The sequence below is a fragment of the Lissotriton vulgaris genome, chromosome 7 (genome assembly GCF_964263255.1).
Source record: "Lissotriton vulgaris chromosome 7, aLisVul1.2, whole genome shotgun sequence".
Classification (NCBI taxonomy): domain Eukaryota; kingdom Metazoa; phylum Chordata; class Amphibia; order Caudata; family Salamandridae; genus Lissotriton; species Lissotriton vulgaris.
In genome coordinates, this window is record NC_141695.1 from 1,658,100,463 (window position 1) to 1,658,124,972 (window position 24,510).

Here is a 24,510-nt window from a genome sequence, read left to right on the forward strand (position 1 = left end):
TGAGGATCAGTCGTGCTGAGGCCTTTTGGATGCGTTGTAGTTGTTTGATGAGCTTTATCGGGGCTCCCGCGTAGAGGGCGTTTCCGTAGTCGAGTCTGCTGCTGACGAGGGCCTGGGTGACTGTCTTTCTTGTATCTGTTGGGATCCATCAGTAGATCTTGCGGAGCATTCGGAGGGTGTTTAAGCAGGAGGAGGAGACGGCGTTGACTTGCTTGGTCATTGAGAGCGTTGAGTCGAGGATGATTCCCAGGTTGCGTGCATGGTCGGTGGAGGTCGGGGCTTCCCCCAGTGCCGTCGGCCACCAGGAGTCGTCCCAGGCTGAAGGGTAGGAGCCGAGGAGGAGGACCTCCGTCTTGTCCTAGTTCAGCTTCAGACGACTGGTCTTCATCCAGTCGCCGATGGTCTTTATTTTTTCGTGGCGGTTGGCTTTGGATGTGATGGGGTCCTTGGTGAGGGAGAGGATCAGCTGAGTGTTGTCGGCGTAGGAGATTATGTTGAGGTCGTGCTGTCGGTCTACGTGTGCGAGCAGGGCCATGTAAATGTTGAACAGTGTCGGGCTGAGGGAGGATCCCAGGGGTACGCCATAGATGATATCGGAGGCTTTGGAACTGAATGGGGGGAGGCAGATGCTCTGGGTTCTGCAGGAGAGGAAGGATGTGGTCCAATCCTGGGCCTCGCCTCGGATCCCTGCGTGATGGAGGCGTGCGCGTAGTGTGTGGTGGCAGATGGTGTCGAAGCGGCAGAGAGGTCTAGGAGGATGAGTGATGCGTTCTCGCTGTTGTCCAGCAGGGTCCTGATGTCGTCGGTGGCGGTGATGAGGGCAGTCTCGGTGCTGTAGTTGCTGCGGAACCCTGATTGGGAAGGGTCCAGGATTCTATTTTCTTCGAGGTATCGGGTTAGCTGTCTGTTGACGGTTTTCTCGATGACCTTGGCCGGAAAGGGGAGCAGAGAGATGGTCCAGAAGTTCTTGAGGTCTCTTGGGTTTGCCTTAGGTTTTTTGAGTAGTCCGTTGATCTCGGCGTGTTTCCAGATCTCTGGGAAGGTTGCGGTCTCTAGGGAGAGATTGATGACATTGCCCAGGTGGGTGCGATGGAGCTGCTTGCTCTGTTGAAGATGTGGTGCGGGAATGGGTCTGACGGAGAGCCGGAGTGGATTGTCCGCATGGTCTTGATGGTGTCATCGATGCTCATGCTGGCCCAGGTTAGCACGGGGTCGTGGTCGATGGTATGTGGAGGGTCTGTTGTGTTGCTGTCTGTTGGGGCTGTTTGGGTGTTGAAGCTGTCGTGGATGTCTGCTATCTTGCGGTGGAAGAAGTTCGCGAGGGAGTCGCACAGGGCTTGCGATGGCGGAATATCGTTGGTGTTGGAGCTGGGGTTGGAGAGTTCCTTCACGATGTGGAAGAGCTCCTGGCTATTGTGTGCATTGTTGTCGAGGCCGTCTTTGAAGGAGGTCGTCTTGGCTGCCCTGATGAGGTGGTGGTGGTTGCAGATGGAGTCCTTGTGTGCTGCGTAGCTCTCCGGAGTTTGTTCACTGTGCCATTTTTTCTCTAGTTTCCGGCAGGCTTGCTTGGAGGCTAGGAGTTCTGGGGTGAACCAGCTGGCCGTCTTGCAGGTGTCTCTGTGGGGGGGTTTCTTCAGTGGGGCGAGGGTGTTGGCGCAGTCCTCGATCCAGTGTCTGAAGCTGTGGGCAGCATGGTCGGTGTTGGAGGGTTTGGTGGGTGTGCTGAGAGCGAGGTTTGCGTGTAGTTGGTCTTTGGTGATTTTGCTCCAACAGCGGCGGTGGATCTGTCGGGTGCGGTGGTGTGTGGTGGGTTTCTGGAAGGCGAAGTGGATGCAGCGGTGGTCGGTCCAGAGGAGTTCAGTGGTGTGGCTGACGGAGACATGCAAGCTTGAGGAGAAGACGGGGTCGAGTGTGTGGCTGGCGGAGTGGGTGGGCGTTGTGACGAGTTGCTTCAGTCCGAGGTTGGCGAGGTTGGCGATCAGGGTTGTGGAGTTGTTGTCGTTGTTGTTATCAAGGTGAAAGTCCAGGTCTCTGAGGAGGATGTAGTCGGTGGAGGTCAGGGCGTGCGTGCTGATCAAGTCGGCAATGGAGTTGCTGAACTGGGGGCGGTGTCCGGGGGGTCTGTAGACGAGGGTGCCTCTGAGGGTGGATCTGGTAATACATGTGTTCGTCGGTGTCATCGGTGGTAGTCGAGACCCTGATGCTGTTCTTGTGGACAGTGGCGATTCCTCCTCCGACTCCGTTGGTGCAGTCTGCGGGTGGTCTTGTAGCCATCTGGGATGGCTATGGCTATATCGGGTGTGGAGGAGTTGTTAAACCAGGTCTCTGTCAGGAAGGCTGCATCCGGGAATGTTGTGTCGAGCAGGTCCCAGAGCTCGACGGCATGCTTGCGTGCGGAGCTGGTGTTTAGTAGTATGCATCAGAGGTGATTGGGGTCTTTCTTGGGTGATGGTTCGCCGGCTCTGAGGCGGGTGTAGCTGCAGTTCCAGCAGGTGAAGGGGCCGTGTGTGCGTTTCGGGGCGGCCTTGAAGCAGGTGTGGCTCTGTCTGGAGTTGAGAGCGTGCAGCGTGCTGGCGTCATAGTGGCGGCGGTCGTCGTGGCGGGTGCGGGGGCCAGGAGTTCTGTCAGTGGGCACGGTCCAGGCTTGGTTAGGCGAGCCGCCCACACAGCGGCCAGCATATATGGGGAGGTGGGAGGGAGGAGCAGTCAGGAGGCGGGGGCAGCAAATGGGCAGTGGGCAGTCAGGGTGGCGGGCCGCAGGGGAGGCAGCGGCGAGGGCGTGAGGGACAACAAAGGTAACAGAAGGAAAAAGGGGTACAGAAACGAGGGGAAAACGAGTGGCACAGAGGGCAGAGGGGCACAAAAAAACGAGTGGAACAGAGGGCAGGAGGGCACAAAAAACAAGTGGAACAGAAGGCAAAAGGGGCACAAAAACGAGGGAAAAACGAGTGGCACAGGGCAGAAGGGCACAAAAAAACGAGTGGAAAAAAAAGGTAGAAGGGCACAAAAAACAAGGGAAAAATGAGTGGCACAGAGGGCAGAAGGGCACAAAAAAATTAGTGGAACAGAGGGCAGAAGGGCACAAAAACGAGTGGAACAGAAGGCAAAAGGGGCACAAAAACAAGGGAAAAACAAATGGAACAGAGGGCAGAAGGGCACAAAAAACGAGTGGAACTGAAGGCAGAAGGGCAAAAAAACGAGTGAAAAACGAGTGGCACAGAGGGCAGAAGGGCACAAAAACGAGTGGAACAGAAGGCAGAAGGGCACAAAAAACAAGGGAAAAACGAGTGGCACAGAGGGCAGAAGGGCACAAAAAACGAGTGGAACAGAAGGCAAAAGGGGCACAAAAATGAGGGAAAAACAAGTGGCACAGAAGGCAGACGGGCACAAAAAACGAGTGGAACATAAGGCAAAAGGGGCACAAAAATGTGGGGAAGACGAGTGGCACAGAAGGCAAAAAGGGCACAGAAATACCAGAAAAACACAGAATACAGAAATACAGGGGCAGCTAAGAACAGAAGGCAGAACAGGCAGAGAGGCACGGGGCAGAGAGGGGAACAGAAGGGAAAACCGGGCAGGGACATGGGGGCAGCGAGGGGTACAGAAGGAAAGACCGGGCAGAGAGAGCACGGGGACAGCGAAGGGAACAGAGGGAAGAAAAAAGGGGCACGGACCAGGTACGGGCAGCTAGGGAAGACAGACAACAGCAGTCACAGACAAAACAATGAAAATACAGGCAATACAATAAAAGCAATAAAGCGGAGGATGAACAAACCTACCGACGGCCTACCACTAGCCACCAGGGGTGAGGCGCAGGTGGTAGCCTGCGGGTTGTGGAGGGCCATGAACTTTCTCAGCAGCGGCGGCTGGGGCAGGGAGACACAGGCGGTGCTGTGCGGAGGTGGAGCAACCTACCTGGTAGGGCCATTAAAGGCCAGCTCCCTTGTTAAAGGCCCTCGCCTTCTGATCGAGCCTTTAACGCTGAAGCGGACCTTTAATGGCTTGTATAGCCCACCCCTGCGGGCTCTAAAGCTACATGGTTGGTGAACTGAAGCCTCAAAAGATTTCTCCTAGCCACTTGACGGAAAACAACAGGCCTATGATATTGTGACAGTCTTCCGCCCAGCAAGTAGCAATATCTAATCAGTTGTTCGGGATGTCCACACTAAATACATGTCTGAAGATTTACAATCATTGAATTTCAGAAGAAATTCTTAGCATGTATGTTGAACTCTGCAAATTTAGGGGTTGACAAAGTGAACCTTCGCTATGCCGAACTATCTCATTGGCCATCTGACAAAACTTTATAACATCTGGAAAAGTCTCAGCATGTACTTGTGGATAGTTTTCACCCTTTTCCTTTATTAGCACCGGTACAAGATATGTTTTTCTATCTCTCTCCTTTTTCAGTTGTAAATGAAGAAGATGATGTGATCATCAAATCCCCCCCTTCCACACTCCTGAAGAATTCCGTCATTTTGGCTTCCTCTCAAGTCTCAGGGCATATGAACATCTTCCAACCCTCTGCACAGAAAGGTTCTGAATCTGTGGGACAGTCGATGAGAGGGCAGTACCCAACACCGACGGGGTCTCCTCACCTAGCTGCTATCCACCTGCCTTTACCTCCTAGCAGAGTCATTGAGGAGCTCCATCGGGCGCTGGCCTCCAAGCACCGGCAGGACAGGTACGTAGATCAATGCATGGCCGGGCTGTCCTCTCCCAGAGTAAAGCTTCCATAGAGGAGCAAAGAACCTCCCTTATTACTGTGGCTTTCTTGAGATTCCAATTTATCACCAAGGAAAGCATATATATATATATATATATATATATATATATATATATATATATATATATATTGGTCTCCGTATCTAGCTACCTTGACGATATAGATCACCCTGGAACAATATCTACTGCTGAATTTCAACCATCACCATATCACTAAGGTGAGCATATTTAGGTAGGTGCAGCTTTAGCATTCTCAAGGTACCTAGATATGGAGTTGATGTGGAGTAGGCGTGGAGCAGAGAACAGTACATCCATACTTGCAAATATATATCTACATTTTAACAATGTGTGTCCAGTTGGTATCCTGCACTCAATATTACTGCGGGATTATATATACACCATCATGACAAGTTGATGAGGAGTTGATAGAAGTAAATCTGCACTTCCCTATATATGCTCACCTGGATAATTTTGCTAGTTGATATTCTGCATTCAATATTGTTGCACAAATATATATACATATATGCATACATGTGGGTGTGTGTATATATATATATATATATATATATATATATATATATATATATATATATATATATATATGAAAGCTCTACCCCTCCCGGTCCCGGGTGGGAATAAGGACAGCACACACGGGAATTCTCGATTAGAAGCAACCTTTACTTGCACAGACGTGTTTCGGAAGCCACGCTTCCTTCCTCAATGTAACAAACATTGAGGAAGGAAGCGTGGCTTCCGAAACGCGTCTGTGCAAGTAAAGGTTGCTTCTAATCGAGAATTCCCGTGTGTGCTGTCCTTATTCCCACCCGGGACCGGGAGGGGTAGAGCTTTCGTATTTGAAGCGCGAGGCTCCGACGCGCTTGGACCTGCACCCGCCGTATGAGTGCCCCGTACCTTGGAGCAGCGAGCAAGGATATATATATATATATATATATATATATATATATCAACCAGGATACACGCGCAGCTACCAGCAACGTGAGACCAGCCACACCATCGCACTCTTCAAAGGTTTTTATTCTTGGCAAAACAGCATGACGCGTTTCGAGGTACAAATCCTCTTATTCATATGCTTAAAATCAATGGTGGGTTCGTTAGTTTATTTAAAACGTGGCTTGGGCATTGAAGAAGGACTAACGTCCATTACTTTTAAAGAGGCAGTCCATTATTCTGTGTTTTTCAGCAAATAAATGCGTTCAGTTAAGGTTAAAGTACTTTTGTAATTCTTTTGATACGTTTAGTACACAGGTTTCGAAAATGTCACAGTGTTCACCTTAACTCGCTGCCACTCCGCATTTTCATTTCATCATCGGACCACAAGTCCCACAGTGCCTCTTGTCGGTACACCAACCTCCACTCTTTCTCCAATGCTGCTCTTGGCAAATTTCCCAAATGTTACCCCAGCGCTCTCCAAAGCCTTCATAGGTTTAGTACCATTTTCGGCTGCATTCCGATGGTCAGGGCAACTTTGGTAATTTCTGCAACCACCGTTGTTTGTTCTTCCTTGCCATACAACATTCCTCGGTACGACGTGCTTAGGGAAATCCCTATTGGCAAACTCTGGCATGTTCAAAAAGATATATATATATATATATATATATATATATATATATATATATATATATATACACACACAAGTGATCCAGAACGCAGCGGCAAGGGCTATTTCTTTGATTGGGCCCAGAACCGATAACTCTCAGCTTTTTTGCTCACTGCACTGGCTTCCGGTGCAAAAAAGAATACACTTCAAGGCCCTGGTCCTGGTTTTTAAAGCTTTTCCCAAGTCTGGAGCACCTTACCTAGGGGACAGATTCCAACCTTATCTTCCCCAATACACTTTGAGATCTTCTTCTCAACTGCTGATTACTGTCCCTAAGGTTAAATTCTCCCGGCTAGGGTGCAGATCTTTTCATGTTGTGGCCTCTAGGTTGTGGAATAGCCTACCTTTTGCTATCAGACAGAGCCCGGACCTCCTCATTTTCAGAAAAAGTCTGAAAATGTGGCTTTTCCAGCAGTGAAGTTCTGTGTTGCGGCTGCGTATGGTTTGATGTTATGTGGTCTACGTGTTTTGCTCTAGCGCCGGGCCACTTCTGGGAGTAGCCGCGCGCTATACAAATACAGATTAACATAACATAACGTAACATATATATATATACATATATATCAACAAGGTAAGTAGATGAGGAGTTGAGAATAGTAAATCTACACTTCCCTATATATGCTTAACTTGATGACATGGTGTTAGTTGATACTCTGCTCTCAACATTGTTGTAGGACAATATTAAATGTTAAGTGGTGTGTTACAACACACTCGTTCCTACTGAGCTTTAACACTGAAAAGAGAGAAGCATATGCTTTAAACACAAGGTGAGGCACAACACGGGTTGAAAAAGGACTCAGGTTACTTAGATGGTCTAATTCCATTCAGACATTCGCTGCAAACTGAACTCGGCCATCAGGGAGTGTGGTCCAATGAGGAGTATTCCTCTCAAATTTCTTTTATCCAGAATTTGTAACAGCAATGCTTCTCCTTCCTATTGCATGTTTGAACCCAGCAAGTTGAGCAATGATTAAACATCAGTCTTATCTTGTGGGTCCACTGATCAATGACTTTATTAAAATAGCCAATTGCTTTTTTATAAACACTTCTTCTCAACGCACAGCCACTATCCTCAAGCGCTCTGAAAACAGGTGCCTGTATTGCCCAGTTTGATGGCACTCTATTTCCCAACATCGAGAAGATAGAAGACTGCATTGTCTTATCTGGATTGAAACTTGTAGTTTGCAGAAGTTAGATGCAATCACTTAAATAACAGTGCCTTCTTGCTGGCAATTAATCTCCAGCCCCAGTCCAGTTTGGACTGGGAGGTTGTAGAATTGAAGAAGGACACTTCAATGTAGGTTGAAATAGGTTTAATCCTTAAGCAAGCAGGTACAGAGCTGACAGCTTAGTCAGTCAGCGTCAACTGGATAAATGTAGAACACATAGAGGAAAGTGGAACACAGTACATACAATTCCAAAGAATGTGGAATGTGCCAAGTTCAAGGTAATATACAACATAACACAGGTGTTTACATCAAGCCTTACATGACTGAATCGTTTGCTGTCAGTCTCAACTGCGAAGACAATGAATTGGTCAGAATTTGAATCAGAATCTTCACTGTGGATCGCGGATGGCCCAATTAGAGCAAGATTGAGGCCCAGGGGAAGGACAGTTTTTGAGAGGGGCCCACTGAATCTTTGCAGGATCTAGGTTGTAGTGTCATGTGATCATGTGCAGTAGGATCCTTGTGGTCCTAGATAGACTCCTTACAAAGTTACACAATCAGATGGGAGGTATTTGGGTGTGTCTGGGTGTGGTCAATAAAGTCTATGAAGCAGTGCGTTCTGTTAACAATTGCATGCTGAAGAATAAAGATGTGCACTACAGAGCTCCGTGTGTGGCCTAGTCATTTGTGTGCTGCAGAGATGGGGTGGATGCTACATAGGTGACCAACTGTGATTTTCGCAGGATTCGGTGTCATAGAGGACCCGGACCGCTATTTTAAATTGCACATCATTTATGGTTTGAAAGCCATAGAAACATATGTAAGAAAACGAGGAATTATTCAAACGTTCCCCAAAACATATGAACCAATCTTCATATGTAGTCAACATCTTCATGGTCTCGATAACTAATATAATGTGCTTTCTTTTCCAGCTTCAACAGGGCTTCGCCAAAAAGGAGGGTGGATTTCCGCACATCACGGACCTCCAGTATAGAGCGTAACAAGGAGAACTTACTTAGCTATGACTTGGATTCTGATAACAAATGGATCTCAGCCAAAGAGTCTGATGAAAACAAAGAGAACCTGATCAGGGATTCGGGCCTTACAGACTGTGCTCTGCTATATCAGGATGAGGAGCTCCTGAACGACTCTATCATTTCTGGTGAGGAGATGTAGTGTGACATTAGGACATTAGGAACAATGATTTACTGGGCACATTTCATGAGTTGATGGGTTGAGGTTGATGGCACGGGTGCATTTTATGAGTCGTCAATGGAAGGGTTTCATATACTGAAGTGTTTGTGGCATTTCATAACCTCAGAGCTGTCAAGTTAATTGCTGGGCCAAGATGCACTTCATTAGTGTATGTTACTGGGGGAAATTGGTGGATGGAAGGCACTTCAGGCATTTCAGGAGCTGGTGTTCTATGGCTGATGGTGCTAGGTTAAGTTAATGAGTTCACATCAATGGGTTTAGCTATAGGATGGGCGGTTGTGTAAGTATTTCATGAGTTAATGGTCCTTGCTTGGTGGGACTAGATGCATTTCAAGAATGAATGCAACTACGGGCAGTTCATGAATGGATCGTACTTGAGATATTTAATTAGATGGTGCCTCATGGCCGCCGGCATTAAACAGAACAGCAACCAAAATTGCAGCGCTGCAGTGCCGAAGGGGAAGAAAGCAGTCCAGCCCCATAATTGATAACAGGCATTGGCAAAGCCAATAGGTTTCGTCTTTTTGAGAGCTAATGGTTTTTTCAATGTGTTTAAGTCATGCGGTACAGCAGTACAGCACTGTGCAGCATGGCCAAAAGGTAGGATAGGAAGTGCTATAATGCAACCAGCCATCTCCGTGTCATAGAGCTTTTTTGGGGGGGGCAGGAGGAGGCGAGACAAAAAACAATGGGTAGAGGGAAGAACGTGGGGGTAACATGGGGGGGTACAGGGCAAGCAACCACCAGGGCAAGGGAGTGGTGGACAGGGCAATCAATGATGGAGAGAGGGCAGCAGGACGGGAAAGCAACAACAAGGGGAGGGGGAATGGGAAAACAGGTAAATAACAAGGGGATGGGGCAAGGAACAACAATGGGGCAACAATGCAGGAGGAGAAGGGGATGGGGGAAGCAACATCTGGGGAGGGGAAATAGGTTAAAAGTTAGGAAAAATCTAACAATTAGGAAAAATGGTCTATGATGTGGTCAGCGCTGGCAGTGCCACAGTAGGTCATGCAACAACATGGGAGGAAGGAGGGGAACCTGGCAAGCAATGACTGGGTGGGAGCAATGACAGTGGGAGGGAGGAATAGGACAAGCAACAACGGGGGACATGTGGGGGAACAGGGCAAGCAACAACGATGGGGCAACAACGTGGGATGAGTGGGACAGGACAAGTAATAATGCAGAGAGAGAGTGGGGGAGGAGGGGAGATGGCCTGCAAACACATGCACTCTTAATGAGTACTGAAATTTGAGGAAAAATATAGCCCCGGCTAGAAAGCAGCAGCTGCAGAGGGACACTCACAAAGAAAGGAAGCAGTACTTGGGCCATGCTCCTGGGAGGGTGAGCCCCATGAAGAGGAAGTGAAGCCGGCACATGCTAACCAAACAGGAGCCAGCAAATAAGAATGACAATGAAGCCAACCAGTGGTAAGCAATGGGTGGGCTCCATACTCCCTTTTAGCTAACAAAATGTCTTGCTTGTGCTGTCTGAGAAAAAACATAAAAATGGCCTTGTGTTGCTCTCATCCCTTGCTCTGGTGCACAAACATTCTACTTAGCAAAATGCACAACCTTCACTCTATGATGAAATGTGTGTGTGTGTGTGTGTGTGTGAGAGTGATGCCAAGCATAGGTTGGGTACTTGATGTATATCATTCCGTTACAAAATCCTATGCCTAGAAAAATTCTATAACCTTCCACATGCTGGATTTGCACTGTACAGTGCAGCACAGATGCAATGTATGGAATGTTTGATGAAATTAAAACCTTTTTCCAACTTTGAGCCTCAAGAAGGCATTCTTTTTTGATACAAAGCCCAGTCCTACTATCTTAGTAAAAGACTTTGCATCAAAAACTAGGGGTGCTCACACTGATCCATCCAAGCACAAAACACAATCTGCACTCAGAAAAGGGCACATTTCAAGAGGAAACTACATTTTTTGCTGGAAAGTAAATACCGTTCCCAGACTTTGTGCCAATTTAATTCAGTTTGGATGACTTTGATTCGGAGGAATGTCTTGGTAAACTTGCTACTGGGTTTGTATCACTGTGGCAGTTTGTGAGCTTAAGACAACGAAGTAGATTTTAAGGTGATGGGCAAAAGCGGATGTCCTCAGGTTCATGTCACGAGCCGGCATGGGCTTTTAGTGCTGGTCCATTCCAAGAGTGCACTACATTGGGGCATTCAATGAGTTGAGAGCTCTTTTAGGGACTTTTTGTTGATGATGGTTTTTTGGGGGATGTATCATAGATAATAGGGCTTTGGAATCCTTGATTTAATGTAAGTGAGTGGTCACAATTTTTTGGCGACACTGAAGATGTATTTATACTTTTTGCAAAGTGCCACTGAGCCCCTTGACAGGAAGTAGCTTGATGCATCACACCTCACTCTGTCCTAGAGGGAAACCACCTCTTTGCCCACTGCTAATAGAGGGTGGATCAATCATCTCATATGCAAATTGAGCCTGTACTCCTGGTGCAGGCTCAATATGCATATCAGCCAGGACTTTCCAGGTGCAAAAAGTTTGTGATCTTCATTCTCACGAACCTTCTCTAAACTGAATGGCATGGGGAGCAAAAACAAGCGGTGGATTTAGGCCCAGATCTCTGTACTGGGATGAATGTTTGACATTGGTCAGCATTTTGTCCATCAATTTTTCTTTTTGCACACCTCATTCTCACAAAGGCTGAGGAGGTTGATGCCCCGAACCCTGGCCCAGAGGGCGGCAATACAATTGTTCCACCTTGGTAACTGACGGGCACCATCCACAGTGCTCCTAGGAACCAAAGCTGTCCCTCAGTGCTTCCTGCTGCATCCTTATCAGCTTGAATGGACTCCATTATACAGCAGTTGCTACTGTGGAAGCGATAAGGGTCGAGAGCCTGTACTCCGGTCATGAGCACCTGTCGATTCTCCCACACTCCTTCACCAGGTTTGAAAGATGTTAGTGCCAGAACTTAATGAGGAGCCCTATGCATGCTTCTTCATTTTGCCCAGGTGCGATAAGCGACATGAGTTGATAAGTATGAAAAAATGTAACTCAAGGAAAAGGTCAAACATGGCATCTGGCCCCATCCAAGGTTTGCTTACACCAGTTACTTCAATGTTAATGAAGACAGCAGAGTAACTCTCAATTAAACATATATAGATATAGGTTGCTGAAGAAGAGCAGTGGCTGAGAAATGTGAGCTCTGATGGATAGTGATCCCTCTGGACACCCACCCCCTTGTGACTGCTATATCCCCTGCAGCACACTGAAACTGTTAGAAAGCCACATTCTCCTTCAAAATCTACACTCACAAGTCCCTATGAAGTTAATGAGGATTTGTTTCATGAATGGAGATAGGGCAATAGCTGCCACTGTGCAGTAGCTGGTGAGGTGTGAGTATGTGGAAGTAGTACTGCTGTTTGCACACCATGGCATCCGTGTAAAGCATGAATGCTGCCTGCTAAAGTCTGAAAGAGATTGAACCGTGGTCCCAGTATTGTGCAAGTGCCAGATTGTGGGTATGGTTATGGGTAGGCGGCTTCCCATTGGTGCTGGACTGGGCTTTAATACACTGTTTTGCTAAAACAAAAGTTGTTCAAGCGAATGGACATGTTCAAACAAATTATTTCTGGCAAGTGATAGTTGTGTGTTCATGGCTTGGACATAGATTAGTCAGTGTGACCTACAGTATGGTCACTAGTACTCAGGTATTGGCAAAGCCACTAGGTCTCACCTATGCGACAAGCATCATAGCGCTTATTGCGTTATACACTTCCAGTCATTTTACACAGCAGCCGGCCTCCTAAACGCAGGACCGGCCCTTGCTCCAAAAGCGCCCCAGATGGAAAGAAATGGGCCACCCTCGCTACTGATGGTGAATAAAATGAGGCAGCAGCCCCTTTTCACAGGTCAGTCCCTAGCTGGCTACATCAAGGCAGTGACTTGCCTTTGAACACACATCTCCACACTTCTCCCAGCACACCTTAATCACCCACAACTTTGCTCCATCAGACTGGTTGGAAGTTGTTTGTTGGGAAGGGGAGGGGGTGTTGATCTGTGGCGGCAGGGTATGAGAGGTAGACGAGAGGGCAAAATAAGGGGTAATAGGGTTCTTAAAACAGCGACTGCAGCACGTTAAAAACTATTAAAAGCTCTTCAAATGGAATCACTGGAGCCAGGTTGCTGTTTGCAGGACCTTTTACAGACAGTTCTTTCGCCCCTCTGATGCTTGGCGCCCTGGGCCTTGGTCTAGCTCGCCCAAGTCAAAAGCCAGCCCTACTTGTACGACATGGCTAAAAGCTTGCCAATGCTTGTCTTCATACAGGGTCCACCTTAGGTGAGCCAAAAGAATGCCGTCAACATGGACTCTTTGGTGCCAATCACTCTGTACAGAGGCATGAAAGAAAGAATGAAAAAGAAAGGTCAACCTGCACAGGATGACAACAAGCGCACGCTTCGTGCTTGCAAACCAACAACGCCAGAACTCGGACATACGTTTATCGACTTGGATGTTTAATATAGTGCTTGTTTCTGTTACCGTGTCAACCTATTATACTTACATACATTTAATTAAAATGAAATTGGATTTGATGAATAGAAATAGGACAACCGGAGGTGAATTACCCCAAAAATCCTTTCGACTTATCACTGCTCCAAGACCATGACACCAGCCTTGGGGTGTTTACTTTCATCAAGTTATGCCATGTCTACTATAATTTCAGGCTTGCATAGCGCAAGAAAAGTGGGAAACCCAGCAGATGTATACACATTGGGGCACACGTACAAGGGGATAATGCGACCAGAACGTCACTTTTAGTGGTGTTCTGATGGGTTATCCCCGTCTCCATATTTACAAAGCGGCATTAGGCCATTCTGCAGCACACATAGAAAGAGCAAAAAGCTGTTAGTTATTGTTTAAGTGCAGGAAGGTGTCCCTTCCTTCACATAAGCAATCATTGAATAACAACGATATGCTGCTTCTATGTGTGCTGCACAAGGCAGAACACATAGAAGTAACAAAGAGCCATTATGGATGGTTCATGGGCAAGAAGGCACACCTTCCTGCACATGAACAATCATTCGAGGCATCTGAGGCACCTTTGCACTATGGTGCGAGGGTGCCTGCATTGGTGCTAGGCAGCTAATTTTAGCGCTAGGGAAAACGCAGGGGTGCACCTTATTGTAGTATGTACAGTGCATCCATGAGTTTTGAAACTGTTGGAAGGCGGCACTGCCAACTATGGGGACATTTTCTAGTAAATATGCCCCTCTGTGTCGCAAAATTATTTTAAAAACAAAGTATAGACAAACAGCGTCCCTCTCTCGTTCAGAGTGAACCTAACACCTTGCAGCACTAATTGTCTATTGAGCAGTCATTCCTGTCTCTTTGCCTTTAAGTCTGGCACCTCTGTATAGTCATTGTTTCTCTTACCTTTTGGTCCAGACACACTAAAAATCTTGTTCATTTGGACCTTGAGATATCCGTTAATGCGCCCACTGTTTCAAAGCGCTTTGAAGAGAAAACCCATACTGTGGCTTTCTAACATTCATCACATTAAAAGACAGGCACGCTTGCAAGACAGGAAAGGTTCTATACAAAGCAAACTGTGCTGCAGTGTGCTCTAATGAACAATGCAGGCAGAATGTGAAACCTTACTTTTCTTAAAAGCAACACGAAAAAACACCGATAGATCCTGAAAGCCAAACAGTGCCTTTCATGGAAAATGAACCTCAAAGAAAATGCAAAAACAGACAGTGCACCTTTCATACGCATGTCAGCCAAAGGATCTTTCATGGAAAATGTACTTGAGAGTGGTCAGAATGGTCTGAAATGGCACCTTTCTGTGAAACATCACTGAAAGACCCCCTGCAAACTGGCCTTCTCCTCTGGTCTTCATCTGGGGGAAACAACCATTACAACGCACTACCTTTACAACGCAGCTGTTACAGCCCAACTGCCTTTACATCGCATGCCATTACAGCGCATGTCACTACAACGAATGCCAGTACAACGCATGACAGTACAACGCATACCATTACAAAGCATTATAAGGTAAGTAATGGGGATTTTTTTGTTTTAGGGTGGGTATGGGTTTTGGGGTACATGGGGATAGTATTTTCACCCTACAATATCCAACACTTAGCCTACTGTTGCACTCACTGGAGTGGGAATAGTAATTTTTACCCCAACACTATCTAACACTTACTCCACTGTTTCCCTAAAAGTATTATGCATTGTAATGGTATGCGTTGTAATTGTATGCATTGTATTGGTATGCGTTGTAATGGTAGTTTCTAAAAATGCTTTGTGATGGCATGCGTTGTAAAATCATGCGTTGTAATGGTAGTTGCGATGTAACAACCACGTTGTAAAGGCATGCGTTGTAATTGTTTGCGTTGTAATATCATATATTCCCATCTGGAGCTATCTGACAGAGACCAGCTTTACAGGATCCTCTGGCCCGGAAAGCCTGGGCTTGTCAGACATTCCTCTTCCTCTTTGATTTATACACAATGATCCCATCCTCTCTCTAAAACACACAGTACAACAGCCTGTTTCAGACCCCCGTCTGCTAGTAATACCAATCAGCAAGACAGGAATCTGCATTACATCCCATTTAAAGCGGTTAAAATCCCTTTATTGTCCCTAAAATGGGGTGTTGTCAGAGATCAGAAGGAGAATGTAAATGGAAACAAGCAATGACGAAGGAAAAATAGCACCTCAATTACAGCGTGAGAAGTGGATGGACACCAATAAAGCAATTATTCAGTACTTGGCCCATGCTCCATCCAAGAGGAAGTGAAGCCTGCTAAGTATGGGCGAAAAATCTGTTCCGCTCGCGGATTTTGCGGATTTTCGGTAAATTCGCAATCCGTGAATTCCCACAAATTTGCCGAAAATTCGCGAATCCGCGAGCTGAACGGATCCGAGGGGCAAAAGTTCAAGCTTCAAGCTTGCAACTATTTTAGAATGGCACCGGCAAGCTGCCAGCGCCATTCTAAAATAGTTACTAAGTTAGCTTCAACAGGAAGCACTAATAGAAGCAGGTGCTTTATTTTATCTATTAGTGCTTCCTGATGAAGCTAACTTAGTAACTATTTTAGAATGGCGCTGGCAGCTTGCCGGCGCCATTCTAAAATAAAACAGGAGAGGGGCAGAGGGCAGAAGGGCACAACAACGAGTGTGGCAGAGGGCAGAAGGGCACAACAACGAGTGGGGCAGAGGGCAGAAGGGCACAACAACGAGTGGGGCAGAGGGCAGAAGGGCACAACAACGAGTGGGGCAGAGAGCAGAATGGCACAACAACGAGTGGGGCAGAGGGCAGAAGGGCACAACAACGAGTGGGGCAGAGGGCAGAAGGGCACAACAACGAGTGGGGCAGAGAGCAGAATGGCACAACAACGAGTGGGGCAGAGGGCAGAATGGCACAAAAACGAGTGGGGCAGAGGGCAGAGGGCACAAAAACGAGTGGAGCAGAAGGCAGAATGGCACAAAAACGAGTGGAGCATCAGGGTGGCACAATGAGGAGGAATACTTTTATTTCTCCTCGTTTTTGTTCTTTTTATGTTTGCTGCATTCTGCAGCACACTTAGAAGGAAAACACCATTAATGATTGTTTATGTGCAGGAAGGTGTCCTTTCCTGCACAAAAGCAATAATCCCGGCAACCCAAGCAGCCTTGCACCATGACGCAAGAGTGTCTATGTTTGCGCCTGGCAGCTTTTTTTAATACCGGCACAAAGAAAAACACAGGAGTGCACCGTATTCAATTCTGCTTGCAGCCCTGCATACCGCCACTTCTTTGTAAATATGCCCCGGAGTGTACTTGGTACAGTTTGCTCAGCTATATTAGGATGGGCCCCAGCACACCGGTGACAATCACCTCAACAAACAGACAAATTCAGCAGGTTTTAGGAGACGCCCAAAACCTTTAGTGAAGGCTATAATATTCATTAAAAAAGCAGAGTTCTGGGAGAAGGCACAGAGTGTGCTGTCGGTAGACTCTTCATAAAAGACCCTCACTGTGTCGTTTTTTTGCATTATTCATTCTCTTAGAAGTGGAATGAAAAAGATGGGATGCTCAAGACACTAGAGTGCTCTGAAAGTATTAGGACAGGGACATAATTATAGTGATTTTTTAAAATTGCCTACACTCACTGATCAAAAAAACATTAGCATGACAGCCCTCTTCAAGCAAATGCACAGCACCCTGCAGGCAGATTTGCCACCTTTCTCAGTGAAAATGACAGATCACGTATGTGAGATGTGTGTGCTCTGAAAGGATAACGGTTTGTGTAAAATCTTCGGTATTGTGTTCCACTATTTACTTTACCAACATTCATGAACGACCAGCTGGCATTACATTTCTTTTGACATTGGTTCATCTACAATGTGTTGCTTGCCATTTATAAGTCAAGGGGGGGAGAATATGGAACGCCACATTTGTTTACCTGTCTTGGCATGAAAATACCAGCCAGGCCAGTAAAGTACTGGTCAAGTACTATTCACGTTCTTCACTGTCAGCGCATCTCCAAAATGAGTGGGTGCTATGAGGCCACTCGTCTGCTGCAGGAAGGGTTGGGGCTCTTACGACTGAGGAAAGAGCGTGGGAGACAGAAGCCACATGAAGGCTTGGCTCGTTTTTGGCCTGACACTTGAAGAGGTCCATGAGCAGAGCCAGGTATCTGGCTTGAGACTGGTTTGAGCCTTCGGTGACCAGGGCCGGCTTGGGAATAAAACCCGGCCCTGGTAAATTGCTCAGTCGGCCGCCCCCGGGGTGAGGGGCAGTGCAGCCGAGCAGTTTGCGAGGGCCGGTTTCGGCCGATTTTGTTACAGGGGCCGATATTGCCAACCCCTGGTTACAAAAATGGCCCAAAACAGGCCCCTACCCTTGCGGCCCACCGGGGAAATGGCCAGTCCGGCCCTGTCGGTGACTTTTCCATTTCTGGTCCTGCTTGTTGGGTGCACCTATCAGACGTTTTACAAACAGGGGGGACATATTATTTTTGGAAGGAAGGTGCTGGCATCATTAATTTACACCACAAACTGTGAATCAGTTCTCTGCCTTCCCTCCACCCACCTGTGGGGTGGGCTGAGGTCGCCGATGATGAAAGCCTACCCCAACTAGTAGATGAGGCCTCCTCATCCAATCTAATTGCCACTGTAGGATCAAGATATAGACCCTCGCAATCCTAAGTGGGTGATTTTTCAGGATTCTTTTCACCAGCATGACAGCAGCGTTGTGATTAGTCTGAGCGGCCTGGTCAGTGCTCTGACAGAGTGTAGGAGCCTGCGCATGTTCTCCACGTTCTCCACCCAGGCTGTGCAATAAAGATGGGTGAAGAACATGGAAAGTGCGCATGACGGTTTGGCTGGACCAAGACGGCAGGCCAAACCGTCATGCGCACTTATGGTGCACCAACCACTCCTCCCTCTGACGCGAGCCAAGCCCCGCCCTAACCCAGCACCATTATACTAAAAATGAGATTATAATAACGTTCTGTTATTATAATTCTATTTTTGATTTGCATTGCCTATAGAGCAGCGTGGCACGTTACTCCTCCTTAGCAGAGGAGACGCCGCTGGTAAAGCATCCTGTTATTTATTTAAACTTTTCACAGCAACCGGTATAATAAACAGATCGATGTCTCTGATTGACCTCTTTCTAAAATATTACACTTTACTTGTATATTCACCGTAAGCCTCTAGGAGGCTTATGTCATAATTTAAGTGCAAAAAAATTCAGTTTTAGCCTGCAAGCATATCGGGGCAGATTTACAAGAACTGCCGCATCTCTGCCTATTAGCAGAGATGCGTCAGTGAAATTGTGTGACGGAATAAAAGCCTTGCGCCACCATGGACGCGTCGCATTTACAACGTGGCGCACCGTGGCGCAAGGATAGACAGATGCGTGACGCATCTTTTGGTGGAAAGGCAGCGCATTACTGGAGTCGTATCGCAAGCACGACGCAACTCCAGCAATGGTCAGGAAGGCCTATTCCTATTACGCTGCGTCCCTCCTTACACCTGCTTCAAGCAAGCGCAAGATTTTGACGCAGTGGCATCGTAGAATTGACTTTGTGAAATCTTGTAGATTTCACTACGTCACTTTTACGAGGTTTTCTTACGTGGGAACGCCCACCCTGCATACATTATACCTGACGCAGGTATTATGTAGCGCAGGGCTTTACAACGTGATGCATCTCCATAAATGCGTCACGTTTTAAATATGTTGCAGCGTGGAGCATTGTTTATGACGCCGCTGCGTCACAGAAGTGACACAACGGCAGCGTAAAGTTGTCGCAAGGGGCTTGTAAATCTGCCCCATTGTTTGCAATGTGAGAATCTCCCGCTTCCTCTTATTTTAGTCCCGCTAGGCTTCAGTGACTACTCTGTAGTGAATACCTTACCCACTTACAAGGCACAGCCTCCTTCTGAAGGTAGAAGTCCTCTCCTAGCTACCTTTCATGGTAGAGGATGCACATAACTGAGGCAGCTCTCAGTCATCCGTCACCGAGTACATTCATTCACCTTTCTTCAGTCCAACCCGCCTGTATCCACAATCACAAAACTGGGCCACATCTCAAATATTTCAGTTCTGCAAAATAAGGAATACTGGCAGCTCCCCAGGGTAGTATTTTTTATGGGGTCAACCTCTCAACTAACAGCACTTATGTTGAAGAAGGGAGGGTGGTTTGCTGAAATACCTGTTTTGGTCACAAGGAACCTGGGACCTTTCTCAGGATATAAGAGAATTTGTCTCTCCACAATTCATAACTCTCTCTCTCCAGCTGAATCACATTCTGTTATCCATCAGCAGTAGCTCCACGATTCCAAGGATGACTTCCTTGTAGGAGCTAGGCCTGACTGGTACTGGGACATGATTCTGCACAACATCACACATAGATAGACAAAAACATAGGGCAACTCATAAGGGTAAACTTAACTGGCCAGCAGGAGCCCCCGAAATCGTATTTCAGAAAACAACTGGGCTGGATGGAGGCCGCTACATACGGATACTGAATAAAATGACACCCGATTTGAACTGCTAAACCTTCGACAGTTCTAATTGACCAGGTATTTTTCCTGTTTTATCTGGGGGAAGATTGCCACCTAGAGGAAATGTTAGAGACTACAGCAGGAGATCACAGGATTACCAGCACCAGTACAGTGGCCTACGTTTAAAAATAAACATTAATAATGTGATTATTTAATAATATTGATAGACATTTTATATTTGTAATATTTTATAAACAATTTGCGAACACAGTGGCTATATTTTTTAACAGATACAGTGACTATAAGGTGAAGTCCTTGGGGGGCACCAGTTTTTTTTTTACACAACTGGGATATACGTGCCTTGATTGTGTAGTTAAAGTACACCCTGGCAAGTTTACGTAGCTTGGTGGGCTAAGCATATAAATAAGACAATGCATTTTATTAAGGGTATTGAGCACGACTGAAGGAGGCTGTCAGTGGCTAGAGACAGCAGGCAGGGAAGAAAAGAGTCATTCGATGGCTGGAATATGGTACAGTGGTTGTATTTCAGCCCTTTCCTGAAGTCTTGTAAAAGAAGGAACAATATGGGACAGCCAGCAGATCTATATTTGAGCCTCGGGCTTAGGCCGAGAAAACTTGTTTCCTTTCTGTTCCTCCTGGGAATCCTGTAGCTTGAACCTGGCGAATCATGTGCTGTGTATTGTGCAAATACCTTTGAAAATGTTTAGTTTCTCGGTGAGGAAGGCATTTTTGCCCACACTAATGTCTTTCTAGTTCACACATTGGGACCTGAATTAGATGCAGACTGTGGGATTTGGAGGGTGAGCTAGTGTTCTGCTTGGGTTGGTTGGATAAATGCATTGTTTGACTGGTCATGGTGACGATGGCATTTGCTGGATAGAAAGGTGTCAGCTGCCACAGAGCTGTGCAGTGAGATGCATGCATGCACAGGCAAGATGTCTATTAGTAGTTTGAGTCCTCCCAATGCCACTTTGCTGCTTGTGATTGTGGATCATCCCTGAGGCACAGCACAGAGTGTATCACTCCCTCCCTCCGCTGAAAACAACTTTCCATTGAAGATCACAGAGCGAGGGTCAGGCACAACCATAACCGGATCAGGCACAACAATAACTGGATCAGGCACAACCATAACTGGATCAGGCACAACCATAACTGGATCAGGCAGGTTGCTTCCTCACACTTCCTGATTGGCCTGCATCAGCAGTCTCGCCCTCGTCACTGTGTGGGTTCTAGGCCTTATATTTAAGGCCTTCCTTTGTTGTCTTAATTAATTCCACCACACAACTTTGTTATCAGCAAGGGAGTCCTCCTCTGGGGAAGAGCACGAGGCTCCCCTGTCCTCCCACTGAAACAGCTGTCCATGAAAGAATGTCAAGCCCAACCATAGCTGAGTCAGGCAAAATACCACTTTACGCCTCCGCTGAGCCCTCATCATGCAATAATTCCCACCTCATCATTGTCTAGGCTCTATGCCTTCCAGTTAAGGGCTTGTAAAATGGCCCTTTAGAATCCCACCACGCAACTTAACTACCAGCAAGTGGCCATCCCTGGAATTCACTCTGCGGAGTTCCGCGTTGCAGAACTCCACAAACTCCACCCATCCCTACCTACATGACTCAATCCATAGAAACAGCTCTCCACCAACTTTAAGTGAGTGTCAGTCACAGCAGTAGTAGAACCAGACTAGTTGCTATCTGGCGCCTCTCAGATAATTCACACTGCGGAGGGAATCCCACCTCATAGTTGCTTTACGTTTCAGGGCTTGAACTTTGGAGTGGGGTGTTGCATGCAAAGAGTAACGCATTGTGCTGGTTAGCCTATGCCACTGGCCTTGGTTAACTCTCCTTGTTCATTTTCCAGTAAAATTACAATACAGCCAGGACCACTTCTCACCTGGCCTCCATAAACTACAGCAACACAGTAGAAAGAAATTCAACCAGAACTCTGAGTAGAACTTTAGTCGGACTCCCCACTCCCTACCATAAATGAGTTTCCTACACTAGCTACAACCAGGGATGCATGTAAAGCAGGGGGTCCCTACCTTCCTCAGGGAGAATCTTCCCACCAGCAACACACTGATAGTAGACATGGGATTTTCCGTAGAGTGCCTAGATGTATTAAGTACCATATGTAGCAGTGAAGTATTCGGGGTTCCCAAGGCCTACACGCTCCAGAGATTACCCACTTACACACAAGAACTGTTGGCACGGAAACTGTAAAAGGCAAAGAACAAGTTTATTAAGACCCCATGGGGTGGTGGTACACTCAAACAGCACCCTTCGGTAATGCTAGAGGTATCACACCGAACACCGGTGTGACCCCGTTTATATGCAATTTCGGGGCAATAAAAGATAGGCGGCACAAGTAAAGACACAGTTTTAAGGACATATATGGACATGTTTTGGAATACTGCCAGCTCATTGGAGGGTTTCAAACCCACTGGTCAGTTAGCGGCACATTCCTGAAGGTTTACGGGTCAGTGGGAAATGCGCATGTGTGGTTTGACCAGTACTAAAAATAGCCTGTTGCTGGGCAGATGAGAGTGGTCAGTGGAATGGACAAAGGACTAAAGGGCACGTCGGCCACGAGGCCGCTCATGGTCTAAGATGGCCGCTGCAACATTCAAAATGGCGTTTATCGTATATAGCCAAATTACGAAGGACAACGTGTAGGTTCAGCTGATCGCTAATGCGAGCGAGCCAATTACGACAGACGACCCTTTTAGCGTTTAGCTGAATCTACCTCATAATGAACATAGTCTGGATGTTCGTCCTCGATGTCTATTAACATAATTTGTGTCACCTCTTTGTGTAGCATCATTTTGTCATGGGCAAGAGCTCGCCTCGATGGTAAGCAAGCTGATAGACACATTGAACATAAGGCAGGGCCACATTGAATACACAGGCATATAAAGAACATTGCTCCCACAAGTATACAGAGAATTGTCAACAGTTTCCAGCCCCAAGTTGCAATCATGGACCAGAACCATCCAGAAAGTGTCCAAGTTCCATTGTCCGGGTGTATTTCGGCAGCTATTTTATGCAGCTTGGAAATAGCATCATACACAGATGGGGAATTGTCCGGAACGTAAACACAGCAGCTGCTTCCGATAATTCTACATGCCCCCCCACGATCAGCCAAAACTACGTCTAATACCATTCTGTTCTGGAGGGTGACAATTCTGGAAATCTGTAGTTCCTCGGTGATATTCCCCAGGGCAATGGCAGTGTCATTCGCAACAGCCTCAACAACGCGTGTCAGTCGTCTTATTTTCCGGCTGTTCAATGCAGCCCCCACAAAGGAGAATAGTCCCAGATTAAAATCCACATACTGTTGTAATGCAGTGTCCGTTTGATCAATGTCCTCTAGTGCAACAGTTCGTTTAACCCTGTTCAAAACAAAATCGTGGTACAAGGTGTAATCATTGTGGTACATCGGAGGGGCAATGAATACAGGGGGTAACACAAACGATACGTAGCACGTGCCCAACCATCCCACTGGAAGCTGATGGTACCCCTTCGTTCCACAGATAAAGTAGGTGTTTCGAGATGCGACAAATGAAATGCCATTCGGGCTATCAAACGTGAGAGTAATATTACATTCGCTTTTCCCCACTGCAATCGTACCCTTGTTTCTAATGCATAAATCGGCTTTTGTGGCAATGACATTTATGACATGAGCACTGGATACATTCACATTTCGCTGATTGCTATATATGCGCGGAGCAGATACATTATCAGGCCTGTACTCTTCCCATTCGAAACGTGTGCCCTCAGCCCGGGGAAACCCATCCTTGTCATGGGAACATACTTTATTCAAACGGAAAAGCACCCCCCCTTTTGTTGGCCATCTTAAAGTAAAGAGGAGGGTGTACCAGGCATTGCATGACCCATTGTGCGAAAACGGAAGTGGAATAAGTGGGGTGCCCCCTCTCTTCTGATGCACAGGCAACATTCCACACACCCAACAGTTAGAGGTATTGGTCATATTATGCGTGTGGTGAAGAATCTGAATGAAGCTGTTATTTAAATACGTTTGGCGATGGCGCTCTTCATGGAAAGGCAATGTAAAATGAAAATGTTCAGACGGCGCCGGGGTAGTCGGCAGCAAATGTTCACGTACAGGCACCACAAGTTCGACTACCCAGGCTATAACAGCTATCACCACAATAGTTAGAACAAAGAGAAAGGCACCCAATATTTTCTTATCACGGGATGCCGTTGATGCCATAGTTCAAGAAAGTTCGTGCAAAGTCTCAAGTGGCACAAATTGTTCACAAAATTGTTCACAGATTGTCTCAGATACACGTACGTGTATACCTAAAAAAAGAAAATGCGGTGCTGAACTCCGAGGTAGCCGTTGTTTTCTTCTCCGGGCCAAGACGGGTGTCGCTACTCTGGCAGAACTGATCCCCCCCCCTTGGAATTCCCGGTTTCCGTTTCACAAACCTGGAGCGGTAACCAACCAGTCATTAAAAAAAAGAGAACAAAAATCTTCTTTATCGTGGACGCAGATTGTAGCGCTCTCTCCCGGTAGCAGATTGGTCCGGGAAGGCTCCCTCCACTTCGGCCGACGTCACAGCTGGGCTCTTTTCTTTCTCCAAGATCTCCTTGTAATCAGTCAACACAGCAGGAGTCACCAGATCCGGAGAGACACGGCGACAATGTGTCGAATGCACCCACCGCTTCCTGTTCGTCACTCGTACTGCGGTGCGGGTTGCCAGGAGGACCTGCTCAGGGCCCTTCCACCTGGGCTCCAAACTGCTTGCTCTT

At 46.9% G+C, this 24,510-nt stretch overlaps 1 protein-coding gene across 1 annotated transcript in view; it reads left to right on the plus strand.

Annotated features, from left to right (window-relative positions):
- PHACTR3 (phosphatase and actin regulator 3) overlaps positions 1-24,510 on the plus strand; it is a 620,674-nt gene that overhangs the window by 399,306 nt on the left and 196,858 nt on the right. The window contains exons 6-7 of the mRNA XM_086932651.1: positions 4,411-4,684; positions 8,445-8,674. Of these exons, the coding sequence (XP_086788777.1) occupies positions 4,411-4,684; positions 8,445-8,674 (504 nt within the window). The remainder of the gene's footprint in view (positions 1-4,410; positions 4,685-8,444; positions 8,675-24,510) is intronic.